Source organism: Mastigoproctus giganteus, chromosome 2, assembly GCF_048544385.1.
Source record: "Mastigoproctus giganteus isolate SK-2022 chromosome 2, ASM4854438v1, whole genome shotgun sequence".
NCBI lineage: Eukaryota > Metazoa > Arthropoda > Arachnida > Uropygi > Thelyphonidae > Mastigoproctus > Mastigoproctus giganteus.
Genome location: NC_143576.1, coordinates 247,428,553 through 247,448,167, shown reverse-complemented (window position 1 = coordinate 247,448,167; position 19,615 = coordinate 247,428,553). Strand labels below are relative to the sequence as shown.

General features: G+C 36.9%; 1 protein-coding gene across 1 annotated transcript in view; it reads left to right on the top strand.

The window, feature by feature from the left end:
* koko (cyclin Q) overlaps positions 1-19,615 on the top strand; it is an 80,481-nt gene that overhangs the window by 20,668 nt on the left and 40,198 nt on the right. Inside the window, exon 3 of the mRNA XM_090369084.1 lies at positions 10,354-10,439. Within this exon, the coding sequence (XP_090225210.1) occupies positions 10,354-10,439 (86 nt within the window). The remainder of the gene's footprint in view (positions 1-10,353; positions 10,440-19,615) is intronic.

Sequence of the window (19,615 nt, the reverse complement as noted above, 5' to 3'; positions counted from 1 at the left end):
TTAGAATTTTCATCTGTGATATCATCATCTGAATTGATCTGATTTTACCTCCGATGCCATTTGCACCAAATACACTATGCCGGCTTCTTTTTCTACCAGTAATTCTTGAATGTCTTCAGTAATCATATCTTTTTTTATTTTTGTAGGAGCATCGGCCGCTAAGGCAATGTTACCCTGTGTATATTGTCTATAAATTGCATGTGTTCTTAGATCAATTTTCTGTTTTGCTGGACAAGAAAACCATGCTACCCTTGCCCAACTAATTTAGCCACGTTGTGAAAAATACCCATAAAAATTCCTCCCTTCATTGATGGATTTGAACTCGGGTCTTTTCCAGCCGGTGTGGGGAGGAGGGCGATTCTATCAACTGTGCTACCCATGAGGGCTTCGGTAGTCATATCAGTCCGATTCCATTTTCTGCCTGTTTGATCATATTTCCTGAATGAACTGACACTGGCCATACATTTTTCCACACGCATTTAACGATGACAGTTTTACTTCTTTCAGCGATAACGCTATGATTGTGATGCAGTCCACAAGTGAGAAATGTTTCCATGCCTCCATTACTTCAATAGATTCTGAATCAATTTTTTCCAAAATCCATTGTAACAATTTTCTGATGTAATGAGTTTTCAAGGTGGATATAATGCCTTGATCTAATGGCTGAATGAAAAAAGTTGTATTAACCAAGTACAACTGTGAATGTAGAAACACATAACTTCAACATTTGGATGACTTAAATCTTTTGGATGGCCTGGTGTGCTATCCAATAGTAATAAAACTTTGAAATCTCGACTTTTCCACAAGTTCAATAGCACAGAACATTACACGGGGATTTCCCAACAAAATAAAATACAGGGATTTCTCAATTTTTTTTTTGACTAGCGAGTCAACAGCAGGGATTCAAAAAGAGTGGAAACGTTGAATAATTACATCCAACATAATAGCAACATAATAAACAGGGTTTTCCCCGCACAAAAGCTCAAAAACACACTCGTGGGGCTGAGAAGATGAAAGAAGATATTTATTGACTTTAGACTTGAACTTCTGTAGACTGTAATTTGCAGAAAATATGTACGAAGGAAGGTTGTTCCAAAAAACAGCAGTTGAATGAATAAACGAGGAAGATGAAAAGTTGGTTCTGTGGGTTTTAAGTTGGACAGTAAATGGATGTTGGCTGGTGGCGGCATGTGTTCGGACTGTTTTGAAAGAGAGAACGGGAACTATAGAAGCCATTTCAGAAGAACAGTGCCCATGGAAGTATCTATAGAAAAGGCATGTAGCAGAAACAGTACATCTATGAGACAGCGAGTGGAGAGACTCTGTTAGAGAGGAGTCATTAATTAACCTAACTGCCCTCTTCTGAATGGAATCTAGAAGCCTGAGAGAGGTTTTGGGGGTACCGCCCCCAGATGTGGGAACGATGGTAGGGCGGATTTGCGATTTGTACAGAATGAACAGCTGTTTGGAAGAAAAATAACGCCAAGAGCGAAAGAGAAAACCAAGTTTTTTAGATGCAGAGGAAGCAATATTTGTAATGTGCTTGTGCCAAGAGAGATTAGAAGTCAGGGTAATCCCCAAAAAAGATATCATTTTTCCTAGAAATCGGATTGTCACCAAAGATAAGCATAGGAGCAGAAGAATCCTTTTTTGCGAGATATAAGACAAGACTGAGTTTTAGAAGGATTGAAATCAACTAAGTTGTCTTTGCCCCACTGGAGAATTACCTGGAAATTGGCATTTAAGGAATTGGTATCAGATTTTTGAGAAGTTGAAGTTGATTGAGCAGGGCAAGGTTTCTTAAAATGATAAGTGGAATGCACCATGCTATTATCGGCAAAACTATGGATAGGATTTCCAGTCAATGGAAGAAGGTCATTAATATACAAGAGGAAAAGAGTGGGGGGAAAGAACTGAACCTTGGGGTACACCAGCATTAGTGGAAAAGTTAAAAGACAGAGAGCCATCTACCATCACCCTCTGTGAGCGATCAGAGGGAAAACAGTTGGCAAACCATAAGGTGGAAGCTTGTTTAGAACACCTTTATGCCAAACATGATCAAAAGCCTTTGAGATGTCAAGAGCAACTATTTGTGTTTCCCCGAACTTTTCCATTGAATTTGTCCATAAATGGGTAACATAAGCCAGAATATCACCAGTGGATTGACACTGACGGAATCATACTGGCAATCATTGATCAGACTGAAGGTTTCTAGGTAGTTTAAGAGTTGGCAGTTAATTAATATCTCCATTACTTTAGAAAGAGTAGAAGTAATTGCAATTGGACGATAATTGGATGGGGGGGATTTGTCCACCTTTTTAGGAACTTGCTGAATATGAGCAAATTTCCAAGCAGAAGGAAAAACACCTTTGGAATAAATAAGTGAAAAAAGGTGGCAAAGAACAGGAGTAAATTCAGGAGCTCAGGTTTTGAGAACAAATGGAGAAATACCATCACAGCCTGGAGCTTTCTTAGCATCAAGATTTGTCAAAATCCTTCTGACATCCTTTTGACAGAAGACCACAGGAGGCATGCAATGGAGCATGTTAGGAATAGTGGGAGGTGTTTTACCAAGATCATTGATACAAGAGTTGGAAGAAAAATGGGATGCTAACAGGGCAGCTTTATCCTTGGCTGAAGTGACAACAGAACCATCTGGTTTGACAGAGGTGGGAGCAGAGAAGGGCAAAAGTTGTGGCCAATAGCTTTGGCAAGAGACCAGAATGCTCGGCTGCCATTAGGGCAAGAAGCAAGTTTTCTACTCTTAGCCTGTTCAAAATCTAGTTTGGACTGATTAATGACTGGTTTACAATTGTTGGAAGCTTTCGTGTAGGCAGAAAATGAAACTGAAGAATTGGAAACAAGCCAATTACAATGTGCAATATTCTTCTCTTGAACAGCCTTAGCACATTATTGGAAAACCAAGGTTTAGATAAAGGATAAAATTTTAAAGTGGAGTGTGAAATAAAGGATTCCATTCCGACAAGAATAATTTCACCGACACAATCTGAGCAAACTTTGACATCAGAAGTTTTGAAACAGTAATCCGACCAAGGAAAAGAAGAAAAGAAATCCCTCAGGTCATCCCATTTTGCATTCTTGTAATGCCAAACAATACAAGGTTGGGAATAGCCATGAGATAAAGGCTCCATTGGAGAAGAGACAGTCACCAAGTTGTGATCTGAGGTACTTAAAGGACCACTCACTTTGACCGTGTACTTAGAAGGGTTGTTTGTGAGAAAAAGATCAAGCATGTTGGCTGCATAGTTATGATTGTCTGGTATTCTTGTAGGTAAATGAACAATCTGTGCAAGATCATTAGTAATTGCAAAAGCCTCTCGACCAGCTGGGTCGGTGTGACTAGAAAATGGAAGCCAGCTGGAGTTGTGAACATTAAAATCAGCAAGGAAAATTACCTCACTGTTAGGAAAGTTGGACTGGAGAAAGTCAAGTTGCAAAGAGAGGAAGTCAAAGAGCTCCAAGTGATTAGTGGAATTTGGGAGAACGGTAGGGACAACAGATGAATTTGACACAATGAGGTAGAGAGATTTTAAGCCAAAGAAGATCAAAGAGAGGAGATTCCAAATTTCCAAGTCTCTGACAGGGAATATCGGAATGGTCATATGACAAGTATCACCTTTGAGGTGAAAGGAATCATACAGCGAATAATTTGGGCAACTGAGATGAGTCGAATCAACCGATAACTGAGATTCTGTCAGAAAAAGTACATGGGATTTGGCAGACTGCAAGTGAAAATGGACATCATTGAGGTTAGAATTGAGACCACGTATATTTGTGAAATGAACTAGGAAGTGTTTGGGAAGGTTAGATCTTTTCGCAGATAAGCTTACTCTATTAGGTTGACAATTCATAGTGTATTCGATAGCAAGAAAAAAGTGGGGGGGGGGGCATGCTGTATGAAGTAATGAAATTTTTGAATATGGCGTACACATAGTAAGAATATACCCAGATCCTCGACATGACGTGGCCTCAACAGTGCCCCCCCACATACACACTACTCGCTCCCTTCAGTCACTATCTGGCAGAGTAGAGGTAGCAAGATTATACACTAGCTGATCCGGAAGCCTCCTAAAGAGTTATCAATAGGTTCAGTCCGGTGTACTAATTAGCAGTCGGCTGGCCTGCAAATACCATTTTAGAGCTGTACCCTCGAAATGTAAGGAAGATTTGATCTCGCCATGATGTTCATCATAACCTCAAAAGTCATCAGTCATACTGCATGATGGAAGAGATGGGGAAGGGTTGACCGGAACTTAGCTCTGGAGACTAAACATGGGTTCCACCACTTCAAGCCTCCAATAAGAAAAGTGGTGGTATTTCACCAGTTGATGAGAGTCATCTACCACCTAGTGTTGCCTAGTAATACAGAGGGGTGCATTCCTCTATGTGGTGTGGGCACCACACCTCGACCCCTGCTTACGTTGGTTCACACCTGGGTGGTCGCCCACAGTGTGCATGTGTATGGAGGTTATACCCAGGGTTACTAACAGTCCAACCACCATGAAGGGGCAATCAGAGGATTTGGCTGTCACAGACCGTCCGGACTTTGCTGAAATTGGGTCCACTTGAATGTCACCCAAATATCAGTTCAGTCAGCGTTTTAGACTCCCAGATAGCAAGTACAGTTTGTCTGGCATATCTGAGAGAATGTCTGTGACAACCTCAAGGACCGATTGTTGCGTTGGTAATGCACTACCTTGAATGAGTAATGCTTCACTAATAGAGAAGACTATTGTTACTTATTCTCAGAGAGTACCACCACCCAGACCATTTCAAAGCTATTGGCCTACCATCGGTGGGTGGGCAGGTACCCTGTTATTGCAGGCATGACAACCCAGTTATGAAGATAATCACACAATATGAGAGATGCCCAAAGGTTTATATGATAACATTTAAAAATAACTAAATACACAAACACCCACCGATAATAGGCCAATAGTTTTGAAACGGTGCCGTCTGGGTGATGGTACTCACTGAGAATAAGTAACAATAGTCTTCTCTATTAGTGAAGCGTTACTTATTCGAGGTAGTGCAATATCATGGCAACTTGTTGTGAAGGAAGAGCACAATATGAGAAACAGAGGAAATGATGCATCCCACACTACCATCGTAGTTTCTTAAGAGTTATCTATGGTGTATTTACACTGATATTATATAGATATTAAACTCTTAACTCTTAATTTATTATGCCTTGGGCATTTAGTTATTTTTAAATCTTTTTTATGTGTAAAATAATAATGCCATTCAGGTTTAGTTTGCTGGTTCTGTTAGATCATCCCTGACTTAATTGTAGATAATTAAGTCTTGCATTCATTGTTATACCCTCATTTGACCTAACTGTTCTGTAGTGGGATTAGTTTTATGTTTCTTGGACAAAAGCATTTTCTAGTTGATAATGATTTTAGTGGCGCTGTTCCTATCACCACTCTTCTTGCGATTAATCACTTAATAGTGTTACAAGGTGAGATCAAAAAGTTTGAGAACTCAATATTTGGGAAATGATGAAGTTTACTAGCTATTTCGACGGAACTTCATTGAAGTGGTCTGATGATGTATACACTGATTCCAAAGCTTCTGCAACTTCTGTAAATATTCCTGATAGGCAATTCCTTTGAAATTGCTGATAGTTCCTGTGTTACATTCTGAATAATTTCCCAAGTCATTTTAAATTTGTGACCTTTCAGTGGGAGTTTTTAAGCTTGCAAAACAAAAAAAAAAAAAAAAAACCCACAGGGAACTAAATCTGGTAAGTTGCAGATGGGGAACCAGAGTAATGGAGTACTTTGAAAGAAATTCTTGAGTGTAAAGTGGCAAACTTTCAGGTTTGCCACTTTACATCAAGAATTTTTAGCATTGTCATGATGCAACACCAATTCCCCAAAGTTCACTATTCTGGCTGTTTTCTCTAGACAGTATTGTGCAATCACCATAGAAGTGTTTTATAGTATTCGTGGTTCACCATTTGATCTTGTGGGACAAATTCATAAGGAACAGTGCCTTGCGAGTCAAAAAATATGATAAGATACAATCTTCACATTTGATGGAGATTATCTTGCTTTTTCATACTTGGAGTAAATAGCCTTTCATCAAAAGGATTGGGCCTTCATTTCCAGGTCAAAGCCATGCACCCATGATTTGTCATTAGTGATGATGGAAAAAACAGTGTCAGTCAGTGATTAGCATGATGACAAAGATCCTGACATGTGAGCATTCTCTGTAACCATCAGTGAGTATTTGAGGCAGCTGAAACATGTTGCTTCCCCAGATCTTGTGTTAATATTGACATGTTCCATAAGAAATAACAGTTTTGCTAACAGCTTTCTGGATAGTTAGACATTAATCTCTCCTGATCAGATCATGAACATGAACAATTGAATCATTGGTTTTTGAAGTTGAAGGGCAGCAGAGCAAGGATCATCTTCAGTAGATAAGTGGCTCACTTTAAACTTTATGAACCACTGAACAGTTTTCAAACAACATAGTGGCATCTTCTCTAAATGCTGTTTTTATCATTTTGTGAGTTTCTGTCAATTTTTTTCCTAATTTGACAAAAAAATTGATTCAGATTTGCTGATCAGTAAAATCACTTGTTTTAAAATACAACGAAACACAAAACCCCTTTTATTCAACACATGCTAAATTAGATTGGCTGCAGATAAACAGGTAATTTGTATGTTACTCTAAATAATTTCTTTAAATTTGTGAAAGAAAAGAAAGTCACATGGAATTAAATCTGGAGAGCATGGCTGATGGCACACAATGGCCATAGTTGCCGATGCACCTAATAAATCCCCAAACAAACAACCATGGCTGATGTAAAGCAATGAGCATTCAGGGGCATTGTCCTTGTTCATGAGTCACCGAACATTTTTGTTACAAGTCACAGCTTGCTGTGAGCAGCAATTTCAGGATGCAATATTTGACTTCATATTTCAGTGTCCAGATTGATTCAGTTGGATATAGAATTATGAGATCTCCTGTCTTGAGAATTGTTATCTTTGACTATACTTCAGCAGTTATTAATAGTGATTACACTGATTAGAAAAAAAAAATTTTTTTTCATTCCCTGTTAAAATTCAGGGTGCTTCTTGTAGATTGGACATTGCTGAATTCAAAAAAGACAACCATATTGCTGTAACACCCACCAATTTTAAGGAGACGGGATTAAAATCAAAAGGTTTCTAATAAAAAAGATTTCATATATTTTAAGAAAATGTTACATACAGTACTAAATATTGAATAATGGGTCCAATAACCCTATTCTATTTACAAAATTTATCTGATAACAAAACACTTATTTTGTTGTGTTTTGCCTTTTATAATGGTCCATTGGTGTCTCCCGTGGTATTATGAAATTCCAACAGTTTGCCAACATATTTGGACTCCATTTTCCCTGGTATCTTTTTTGCATTTGAGAAATATCTTGGTGAAAGGTAATTCTGCTTCTTTATCGTGAAGAACATTATGTATGCAAGAGTGTGTCATTCACAAATAAAACCTCAGTTTATTCTTGTTTTGTACTTTTGTCATTTTCCATAATTTAACTATGTAATGGTATTATGATGTTATGATAAAGTTACTGAAATTTGCAAAATGAAAAGGCTGCAACTGAGAAATTCAAGCAGAACAAAGTAGTGAAAGTGCAGGACAACTGCAGGTGACTGTTGTGCAAAACATTATGCTCACGTATGTTACTTTAGGAATAAAAATTTTATTATTCTTCTTATTTTGTGTACCAATTACACTCTTAACATATTGCTTAGAAGTAAAAATTGTTTTTCACCTTCATAATATTCTGTATGATTTCTCTGGTTGATATTAAATTATTTTAGGGAGTTTCACAGAAGAAGCTGTGAAGTTTGCTGAGATAATGCTGTTAAGAATCACAGTGACAGCTAAAATATGTATAAATATGCTAAAGTATGCATAAATTATTAGCATAATTTATTAGTGTAATTTATGCATACAGATAGCTAACATACTGATGTCATGATTACTTAACACTAATGAGAAGTAAAAAGAGAAACATCATATAGCTGGATTCTCAGCTAACTGACCAATTGTGCTAATTTCACAGGAAAGTTTTCCGCATTATTGAAAAGGTTATTTAGTTGCCTCTTGCCATGATCCTTTGTTCCAAGAAATAGTTTTGCTTCTGCCACTCTGTATCAAACTGGACTGTTTAAACAGTTGTTAAAGTATTGGATCCTTAAGATGAAACTTTCAGTCATGTACAGTCTGTTTCCAAAATTGTCTGATGCAAAAAGTGAAAGGTGCCATATCTATTGGTCAATTTAAACAAATGTTGGCTTTCAAGAACTGGGAGACAAAATGACTGATGCTGAGCAAAATGCCTGGCAGTCATTTAACATTGTAGTGAATGGCTTTCTTGGTGACTGAGTGAAAATTACAAAGAACTAATGACAAGTTGATTGAAAATTATGGAAAATGGAATACAGAATGTCAATTAAGCTCCATTACTTGCACTCTCACCTGGATTTTTTAAAGCTAAATCTGGGTGATATCAGTGAAAAACATGGGGAGAGATTTCACCTGGACATACAGTTAATGGAGAATAGATGCCAAGTCAGGTGGGATGAAGCTGTGATGGGCAATTTGGTTCTTGGTTCAAGGTGATTACACCGACCACAAAAGACAGATGTTCGAATATACATTTTTAAGGATTTTTTTCTTTTTGATTAACCTGAGGAGGGTTTATACTTTTTAATTTGTGAAAAATCGCAAATTAATCTTTACCTGCAGCAAAGATTGATACTTTATTCTGTACAAAAGTTAATTTTGTTAATAAATCAGGTCTAGTATTATTGCATATTTACTTTTCTTTCATTTCTGGGCAAACTATTGATGCTGTGAACAAAATAATGGTCATATTCTTAATTAACATACCCAAATTCATAAACACTATGAAATGGAAATAGAATCTTTCTAAAAATTTGTTACCTAGTTGTATCATTATTAGATTTTTAAATGCTGTTTCTCCTTTGCAATTGATTTTTCTTATGTTATGGACTTTATTTTTTAAAAAGTCCACTGTTGTTGTTAGGAAATATTAACAAAACCTTACAAGCAGTCCTGGCATTGCAGACAAGCTGCCAGGACAGCTCATTGGATTTTGCTACCGATATACAGGAATTTTGACAGCAGGGATAACAAGGTGATTATCCAATTGTATAAGGAAATGGTTAGGCCATGTTGAGTGCTGTGTACATGTATGGAAGCCTCATTTGATGTGGATCTGTTGTACGAGTGCAGAGAAGAGCAACAAGATTATTGAGGAGGAGTGCTTTTCCACGAAGGCTTTAGTTTTTAAAATTGAAGCATCTGGAAATTATGACCTGCAAGGAGATTTAAGGTGTTTTAAAGCTTTGAATGAAGTAAGCCCAATGTCAATGGAATCCTTCCTCTTGCTCAAACTACATGCACGATGGAGCATATGTTGAAATTCAGTATCGAAATATGTTGAAATTCAGAAATATGGTTGCAGGCTAGATATGCAGAAGTTTGCCTTCAACCAGTGGTTAGTTGATTGTTGGAACAAATTTCCATCTGGTGTTGTAAAAGTGGGTAGTTAGAATAAGTTCAAAGGAAGACTGTAATACTAATAAATTTTATTATTGCTGCTGGAGCAAAGGGGGGTAACTAGTATATACTGATTCTGGCCTGTGTAAAAATTTAAATGTTTCATACCAATTTTAAAACACTGGCTTGTAAAAACTTTCCAAATTGAGAAAATAATAAATGTTTTAAAAAAATGTATTTGCAGTTTAAACAAGGAATTCGGCTTTGGCCCATCTACCAAATATCCTAGAAATAACATAATTATAAAGATCAATAAGTTATGTAATTTGTGGGTAAGCTGTACTCATTTTCCTGAAAATGGCTATGCTTAGTCATAAATCATAATTGACATAATAGTATGCCAATTTTTAAAAATTGGCTTATTGTAAACTTAGTTGATCAGGAATTGGTTTACTATAACTGAAAAGCCAAAAATTGACTTCGTATAGTGAAGTAATTCAATTTTTGGAAACTGAGTAGTTACTATCAAAATCACCATAATCTGGTTAAATTACCATAACCATTAGATGGTTATAGTAATTTAACCAGAGCCAGCATGAAACTGCCATTCATGAAATATTGGTTAAATGGTTAGTGTGCTACATAAGCAGTTTTGGTTTTCATATTCTGCATTGTAACATTCATATGAATAAACTTGTTATTTTTGCAGAATAGATATAAAGTATGCATTATTGCATTAACTGCTTGCTTTTAAGATGATTATTTTACAACTTATTTGTAACTTTATATTAGTTAATTGCTGCGGCATCTACCTTTCTTGCTGGCAAAGTTGAAGAGAATCATCTAAATATTAACAATGTTATCAGTGTGTTTTATAGGTGAGTAGTGATCATTCTCTGTTATAAAAATTGCTTATATGAGGGTGTTTCCAAAAATAAGGTAATGGCATATTGCATATGAAAATACTTTTGCACATGGATTTGGCTAAGTAAGGGAAGAATATACATTGTTTGTTTACTCATATAACCATAAGATTGTACCACATGAATGTTATATCACATGATAAAACATGATAGAGATGCACAGTATTTTTTTTTTTTTTTTTTTTTTTTTAATGTAAACCCCAAACATGAGAGGTATTAGAACCTATAGTACTTAGTACCATGCTTGGGTTGGAGGTTGAGAAGAAAAAAGAAGATATTTGTTGATATTCAACTTGAACTTCTGTAGATTGTAATTTTCAGGAAATACGTATGAAGGAAGGTTGTTCCAGAAAATGTCAGCTGAATGAATAAATGAGGAAGATGAAAAGTTGGTTCTGTGAGTTTGAAGTTGGGCAGTAAATGGCAGCACGTGTTCAGACTGTTTTGGAAGAGAGAGTGGGAATTATAGAAGCCAATTCAGAAGAACAGTGCCCATGGAAATATCTGTAGAAGAGGCATGCAGCAGAAATAGTACGTCTATGAGACAGTGAGTGGAGAGACTCTGTTAGAGATGAATCATTAATTAACCTAACTGCACTCTTCTGAACAGAATCAAGAAGCCTGAGAGAGGTTTTGGGGGCACCCAGATGTGGGAACAGTATTCCATGGAAGGGCAGATTTGCGATTTGTACAGAGTGAACAGCTGTTTTTTGAAGTAACGCCGAGAATGAAAGAGAAAACCAAGTTTTTTAGATGCAGAGGAAGCAATATTTGTAATGTGCTTGAGCCATGAGAGATTAGAAGTCAGGGTAATTCCCTAAAGAGATATATCATTTTGCCTAGAAATCTGAGTGTCACCAAAGATAAGCATAGGAGCAGAAGAATCCTTTTTGTGAGATTTAAGACAAGACAGAATTTTAGAAGGATTGAAATCAACTAAGTTGTCTTTGCCCCCACTGGAGAATTACCTGTAGATCGGCATTTAAGGAATTGGTAGCAGATATTTGAGAAGTTGACACTGATTGAGCAGGGCAAGGTTTTTCAAAATGGAAAGTGGAATGCAATGTGCTATCATCGGCAAAACTGTGGATAGGATTTCCAGTCAATGGAAGAAGGTCATAATATACAAGAGGAAAAGAGTGGGGGAAAGAACTGAACCTTGGAGGACACCGGCATTAGTGGAGAAGTTAGAAGACAAAGAGCCATCTACTATCAACTTCAGTGAGCGATCAGAGAGAAAACTGGATAACCACAAAAAACTGTTGGCAAACCATAAGATGGAAGCTTGTTTAGAAGACCTTTATGCCAAACACAATTGAAAGCCTTTGAGATGTCAAGAGCAACTGCTTGTGTTTCACCAAACTTTTCCATTGAATTAGTGCATAAATGGGTAAAATAAACCAGAATATCACCAGTGGATCGACACTAACGGAATCCATACTGGCGATCGTTGATCAGACAGAAGGTTTCTAGGTAGTTTAAGAGTTGGCGGTTAATTGATTTCTCCATTATTTTAAAAAGAGTAGAAGTAATTGCAATGGGATGATAATTTGATTGGAGGGATTTGTCCCCCTTTTTAGGAACTGGCTGGATATGGGCAAATTTCCAAGCAGAAGGAAAAATACCTTTGGAATAAGAAAGTGAAAAAAGGTGGCAAAGAACAGGAGTAAATTCGGGAGCTCAAGTTTTGAGAACAAGTGGAGAAATACCATCAGGACCTGGAGCTTTCTTAGCATCAAGATTCATTAAAATCCTTCTGACATCCTTTTCATGGAAGACCACAGGAGGCACTGAATGGAGCGTGTTGGGAATGGTGGGAGGTGTTTTACCAAAATCATTAAAATATGAGTTAGAAGAAAAATGGGATGCTACCAGTTCAGCTTTATCCTTGGCTGAAGTGACAACAGAACCATCTGGTTTTGACAGAGGTGGGAGCAGAGATGGGCAAAAGTTGCGGCCAGTAGCTGTGGCAAGAAACCAGAATGCTCGGCTACCATTAGGGCAAGAAGCAAATTTTCTACTCTTAGCCTGTTCAAAATCTAGTTTGGACTGATTAATGACTGCTTTACAATTGTTAGAAGCTTTCGTGTAGGCAGAAAATGAAACTGAAGAATTGGAAACAAGCCAATTACAATGTGCAATATTCTTCTCTTGAACAGCCTTAGCACATTATTGGAAAACCAAAGTTTAGATAAAGGATAAAATTTTAAAGTGGAGTGTGGAATAAAGGATTCCATTCCGACAAGAATAATTTCACCGACACAATTTCAGCAAACTTTGACATCGGAAGTTTTGAAACAGTAATCTGACCAAGGAAAAGAAGAAAAGAAATCTCGCACGTAATCCCATTTTGCATTCTTGTAATGCCAAACAATACGAGGTTGGGAATGGCCATGAGTTAAAGGTTCCATAGGAGAAGGGACAATCACCAAGTTGTGATCTGAGGTGCCTAAAGGACCTCTCACTTTTACCGTGTACTTAGAAGGGTTGTTTGTGAGAAAAAGATCAAGCATGTTGGCTGCATGGTTAGGATTGTCCGGTATTCTTGTAGGTAAATGAACAATCTGTGCAAGGTCATTAGTAATTGCAAAAGCCTCAGAATCTCGACCAGCTTGGTCAGTGTTACGAGAAAACGGAAGCCAGCTGGGGTTGTGAACATTAAAATCAGCAAGGAAAATTACCTCACTGTTAGGAAAGTTGGACTGGAGAAAGTCAAGTTGCAAAGAGAGGAAGTCAGAGAGCTCCAAGTGATTAGTGTAGTTGGGAGTACGGTAGAGACAACAGATGAATTTGACACAATGAGGTAGAGAGATTTTAAGCCAGAGAAGATCGAAAAGAGGAGATTCCAAATTGCCAAGTCTCTGACAGGGAATATCAGAACGGACATTGCACAAGTATCACCTTTGAGGCGAAAGGAATCATACAGCGAATAATTTAGGCAACTAAGATGAGCAGTAGTTGAATCAACCAATAACTGAGAGTCTGTCAGAAAAAGTACATGGGGTTTGTCAGACTGGAAGTGGAAATGGACATCATTGAGATTAGAATTGAGACCATGTATATTTGTGAAATGAATTAGGAAGTGTTTGGGAGGTTTAGATCTTTTCAAAGATAAGCGTATTCTATTAGTTTGACAATTAATGGTGTATTCAATAGTAAGAAAAAGTGGGTGGGACATGCTGTATGAAGTAATGAAATTTTTGGATATGGCATACACGTGATAAGAATATACCCAGATACGTGACATAACGTGGCCTTGACAATGCCCCCCCCCCCCGCATACACACTACTCAGACTCCCTCCAGTCACTATCTAGCAGAGTAGAGGTAGTAAGGTTATACATTAGCTGATCCAGAAGCCTCCTAGAGAGTTACCAATAGGTTCGGTCCAGTGTACTATCTAGCGGCCAGCCTGTGAACACTGTTTTAGAGCTGTACCTTTGAAATGTAAGGAAGATTGGATCTCGCCACGATGTTCATCATAACCTGAAAAGTCATCAATCATACTGCATGATGGAAGAGAAGATGGGGAAGGGTTGACCGGAACTTAGCTCTGGAGACTAAACATGGGTTCCACCACTTCAAACCTCCAATAAGTAAAGTGGTGGTATTGCACCAGTTGATGAGAGTCATCTACCACCTAGTAGTATGTTCCATTGTTTGCATATTAAGGATACTGAACCTATAGAAATTCATAATTAATGGTGGATCAAATGTCATATCATAGTTTGGTGCAGTACCATTGCTAATAGCTGACATGCTTTCGAGGTGTGGGGGCAATCCATATGTCCAAGTATATCCACCAAGGATGACAATAGTAGTTGTGCAGACATATTAAACTGAGTGGTATTTCCAAAGGGCTTAACATTTCACTGGTGAGTGGTGTGCACCATGGCTCATGATCTTCTGGACTACAGAAAAACTTGTATACGCTGGCTGTCAAAGCAGTTCACAGATAATCAGAAAGCTCTGTGTCTCCTCATCCATTTGAAATGTTACCAACATAAAGGAATGCAGTACATTGTTACAGGGGACAAAACATGGGTATGTCATGTGACACTAGAAAAGTAAAAAGCATCCATTATGTGCAAATGCCATCCTCCTCCACCTGCAAAGAAATTCAAAGCAATACCATCAGTGGAGAAGATTATGTGTTTTGAGATCACAAGGGAGTTCGTTCTTGTTCATTTCCAGAGCTGTGATGACATTGTAAATGCTGATCACTATTGCACACACTAGCTACCTATAACTGATTCAGTGTGTGAATGCTATTATCACATGCTGGATAGATCATTTTAGAGATGACATTTGTTGCAGATAGATCAGATTGCTTTGTGAAGGTATCAATCATGCTGCACGATAATGCCAAGCTACCTGCACCTGCAAGTTGTTACTGCACTATGACTCAATGATTCTGGATCACCTGCCACGCAGAACTGATCTTGCACCAAGCAACTTCCATCTTTCAAACCCCTGAAGGAACATTTGACTGGTAGGCATGATGTAGCCAATGGCAACAACACAGCACACATTGTCACTTCTTGGCTAAAGCTGCATGATGTTGATTTCTTCCATGCTGGGATAGATGGCTTGTTGTGGTGGGACAAGTGCTTAAAACATGTGCTGACAATATGGAAAAGTAATGAGTACCAAAGTCTTATCCCCTTGCATGTATGTAAGAATAAAAATACTTCATATAGGAGTGCTGTTACTTTATTTTTTGAAAAACTTTGTACATTGGCTATTAGAATTGCCTTATTTGCTTGCTTTAATATTTAGACAAATGAGAAGTTAGTTTCATTGAGTACTTACTATGCAAACAGTTGGATTTATCAAATGTGCTGCATTATTCTTGTCATAACCTGACAGTGGTGGCACACAAAATGTAGCAAAAATTTTAAAACATGCTATTTATTTTTACACCTTTTATTTTTAAGAGAAATGTTTTAGATCTTAAATCAAAATGCCCTGTCTTATTCTCTTCTATTTCTAGTTGAAAAGACTGATTCCAAACATGTGCATGCACATATATTTTCAGCTTATTATGCTATAAATATTATTAAACACACACACACACACACACACACACACACACACACACACACACACACACACACACACACACACACACACACTTGATACTATTAGTTACTTCTTTTTTCAGGTTATTTCCAAAGACCAAAAAAAAAAATATTAAACTATATATACAAAAAAATTAATAACTATTTTTAAATACATACAATGGTATATGGTATGAACTCGTGCTTAAGGTATATTTTATTTATTAATACATTTTAGATTTTTGTAGGTCTAGCTGTATCTTCCATCACTGCTAATGGAATTGTTGCCTACTGAAAAAAAAGCTGTTTTATTTTTTTCTGTATTGTATTGTATAATATATTTATTCAGCACCTTCCAAACCCTCAAGGATTGAGGTGTACTGTAATTTAAAATATTCTGGATTTTAGAGAGTAGTTGACCAGTTTTGGAGAAGAACATTTCAATGAATAGTAAGCAATAACCACTGAACTTATTTACATCTGTATACAATTATAATGAATAAAAGTTAATGCAAGTGGTTAAGAATAATTAAATAATTAATTAAAAAATAAAATAATAATAATTATATATATAATTAAAATTTTTTTTACGAGAAACCCAAACACAAAAGTTATTAGAATCTAAAGTACTAAGTACTATATGTGGGTCAAAGGTTGAGAAGATGAAAGAAGATACTTGTTGACATTAGACTTTATTTCTGTAGATTATAATTTTCAGGAAATATATATGTGAAGGGAGGTTATTATAGATTATATTATTATAGGTTATTAAAAAGGTCATTAAAGACAAGAGGAAAAGAGTAGAAGAAAGAACTGAATGTTGGGGAACACCAGCATTAATGGAGAAGTTAGAAGACAGAGGGTCACCTACCATCACCCACAAGGAGCAGTCAGAGAGAGAACACTAGATACCTAGTTACACAAAACAGTCGGCAATCCATAGGATGGAAGTTTATTCAGAGGACCTTTATGCTAAACATGATAAAAAGATTTTGAAATGTCAAGAGCAACCAGTTGAGTTTCACCAACATTTTCCACTGAATTTTTCCACATTTGGGAAAAATAATCCAGTATATCACCAGTGGATCAATGCTGATGATCTGCTGGTGATTGAAGTCAACCGAAGTTGTGAACATTAAAACCACCAAGGAAAATTACTTCACTGTTAGGAAAGATGGACTGGAGATAAGTGAGTTTCAAAAAAAAGGAAGTCAAAGAGTTCCAAGCAATTAGTAGAACTGGGAGATCGATGGAGGCAACAGATGAATTTGATAGAATGAGGTTAGAGAGATTTTAAGCCAGAAAAGCTTGAAAAGAGGATCTTCTAAATTACTAAGTCCCTGACAGGGAATATCACAGCAGACATATGCACAAGTACCACCCCTGAAGTGAAAGGAATTGCATAGTGAGTAATTAGGACAACTGAAATGAACAGTAGTTGAATAAACCAATAATTAGGATTCTGTCAGAAAAAGTATGTGAGGCTTAGCAGACTAAATGGAAATAGACATTGAGGTTAGAATTCAGAACATATAAATTTGTGAAATGAACGAGGAATTGTTTGGGAGGTTTTACCTTTTCTATTAGTTGAACTATTCATGATGTATTCAGTAGTAGAGAAAAGGTTGGGGGGGAACATGTTGTGTGAAGTAATGAAATTTTTGGATATGGCATATACACAGCAAGAATATACCCAGTCCCATGACGTAATGTGCCCTCAACAATGCTCCCTCCCATGTACACACTATTCAGACTCCCTCTAGTCACCATCTAGTAGAGTAGAGGCAGCGAGATTATACACTAGCTGATCCAGATTCCTCCTAGAGATTTGCCAGTGGGTTCAGTCCATTGGACTATCTAAAGGCCAACCCTGAAACACTATTTTAGAGCAGTACCCTCAAAGTGTAAGGAACATTGGATCTCACCATGATGCCCATCATAATCTTAAATTACATCAATCATGCTGAATGATGGAAGAGATAGGGGGTCGCTGGAGCTCCAGAGACTAAACATTAATTTCACCGCTTCAAACCTCTAATAAGCAAAGTGGTGGCGTTGCACTGGTTGATGAGCATCATCTACCACCACAGTAATAAATTACTGTTCCAATATTTATTAATGATATTGTTGAAGGCATAAAAAACTTATCTAAGTTTGTAGATGATAGAAAGGTTGGTAGGGTAGGTGGTTAATGACAGGAATCAAGTTTACTACTGTTACAAGAAATAGAAAATTTATGCAAATGGCTGAAAAGTGGCAATTGAAATTTAACATTGATAAATGCAAGGAACTGCATGTGGGCAGCATTAATACTAGAATAACATACCATTTGGATGATATCACACTTAAGCTGGGAAAATGAAAAAGACCTAGGGTTAATTGTAGTTTGACATGAACTTCTGAGCAGTGCAGTCAGCTTGCTTGGACAGCTCATGGGGTTGTCAATGATATGACAGTGAACCTAGATGATGTGAGTAGCCAGTTGAATGAGTTTGGTGACATAAGCAGTGGGAAAACTAAAATGAGAGTAGGAGTGTATTATAGGCTTAATGACTGTAATGAGTATAACAAAAAAGTGTACAGACAAATATCGTGGGCCAGTAAATCAGATTGTCTTAAAATGGGAGATTTTAACTTTCCAGATATTGGCTCGAACTTATAGGTTGGTCACTCACACAGCAGCAGAAATTATTTGTATTTATTGAATGACTGTTTTCTACAGCAGCATACTAGAGAGACAATAAGAGAGAGAAATACTCTTGATTTGATTATCATGCATTAAGAATATGTAGATAAAGGACCCGCTAGTGCAGTGATTATGTGTTGTGCGGGATATATACTTAAAGATATAACTACTTGTGAGGGTAAGGGATTCTACTTTCATAAAGTGAATACCTTTATGAAAGCAAAATCCCTTCATAGACAATCTTATCTGTATTTATTGAATGATCAATCTTCATAAACTTCAAAATCCCTTGGTCATAACAGTTTTAAATTCCTTTCAGTGGGGCCAACTGATAATGATGGTCCCACTGAAAATTCTAAATAGGAAGCATTCATGAAAGTAATCACAGAAGCTACTGTGCTTTATATACCAAATGAAAGATATTATTCAAGGTTTTAGACCTTGGATGCTAGTTATAGATGTTAATTGAACTAATGGGACTAGTGGTAAAATGAAAATGCATGGAATTATTATAAATTAGCAGGCGACATGGCATCCTATAGCAAGTGCCAACTAGTCTGCAAATCAGGTCAGTAAGGGGAGACAAAGAAGCACAAAGAAGTTTTTTAGGATGGAAACACCAGACATTCACACTTAAGCTGGAAAATGAAAAAGACCTAGGGTTAATTGTAGTTTGACAGAACATCCTTCTTAAAATGAAACTTCCAGATCTGTATGCAGTGCTCAAGATTGTAACCATTGCCTTATACATTGTGTCTCAGGGTTATAAAATAAAATAGGCTAATAGAAAAATCATTTATCCCCTGGAAGCTAAATGATTTTGCTATAACTAAGAAGAAAGTCAAAGAGAAATTGCTGATGATAAAAGTAAATAAGGCAACTAGGACTAAAGTGATTTATCTAGTTATATTAAAGGAAGCAGCAAACAGGAAAGCAAACCCTTGGCCATAATTATGAGAGCATTTTTGAATTCAGGGAAAGTTTCTGTAGATTTTGGATGTGCAAATGTGTCTCTTGTTCATAAAGGGAGGTCAAAGAATGACGTGAACTGTAAGCTTGCCTTCTGTTCCAGGGAAAATAATAGAACCAGTAGTTATAGAAGTATTGCAAGATTATCAATCAGGGAATACAATTATTAATAAGAATGAATTATACAGAAATCATGGCATGGGTTTGTTAATGGGAGATCATGTCTGACCAATATGATTAGCAACTGTGACATGGTAACAAAGGAACTGGATGCAAATAATAAATTTGACATCATATATTTAGATTTCAGTAAAGCTTTTGACATTCTTCCAAATGAAAGACTGCTGTACAAATTGGAGCAGTGTGGCATTAAGGGCTAGTTACAGATAAAAGGATGGTTGAGTGGCAGAAGACAGA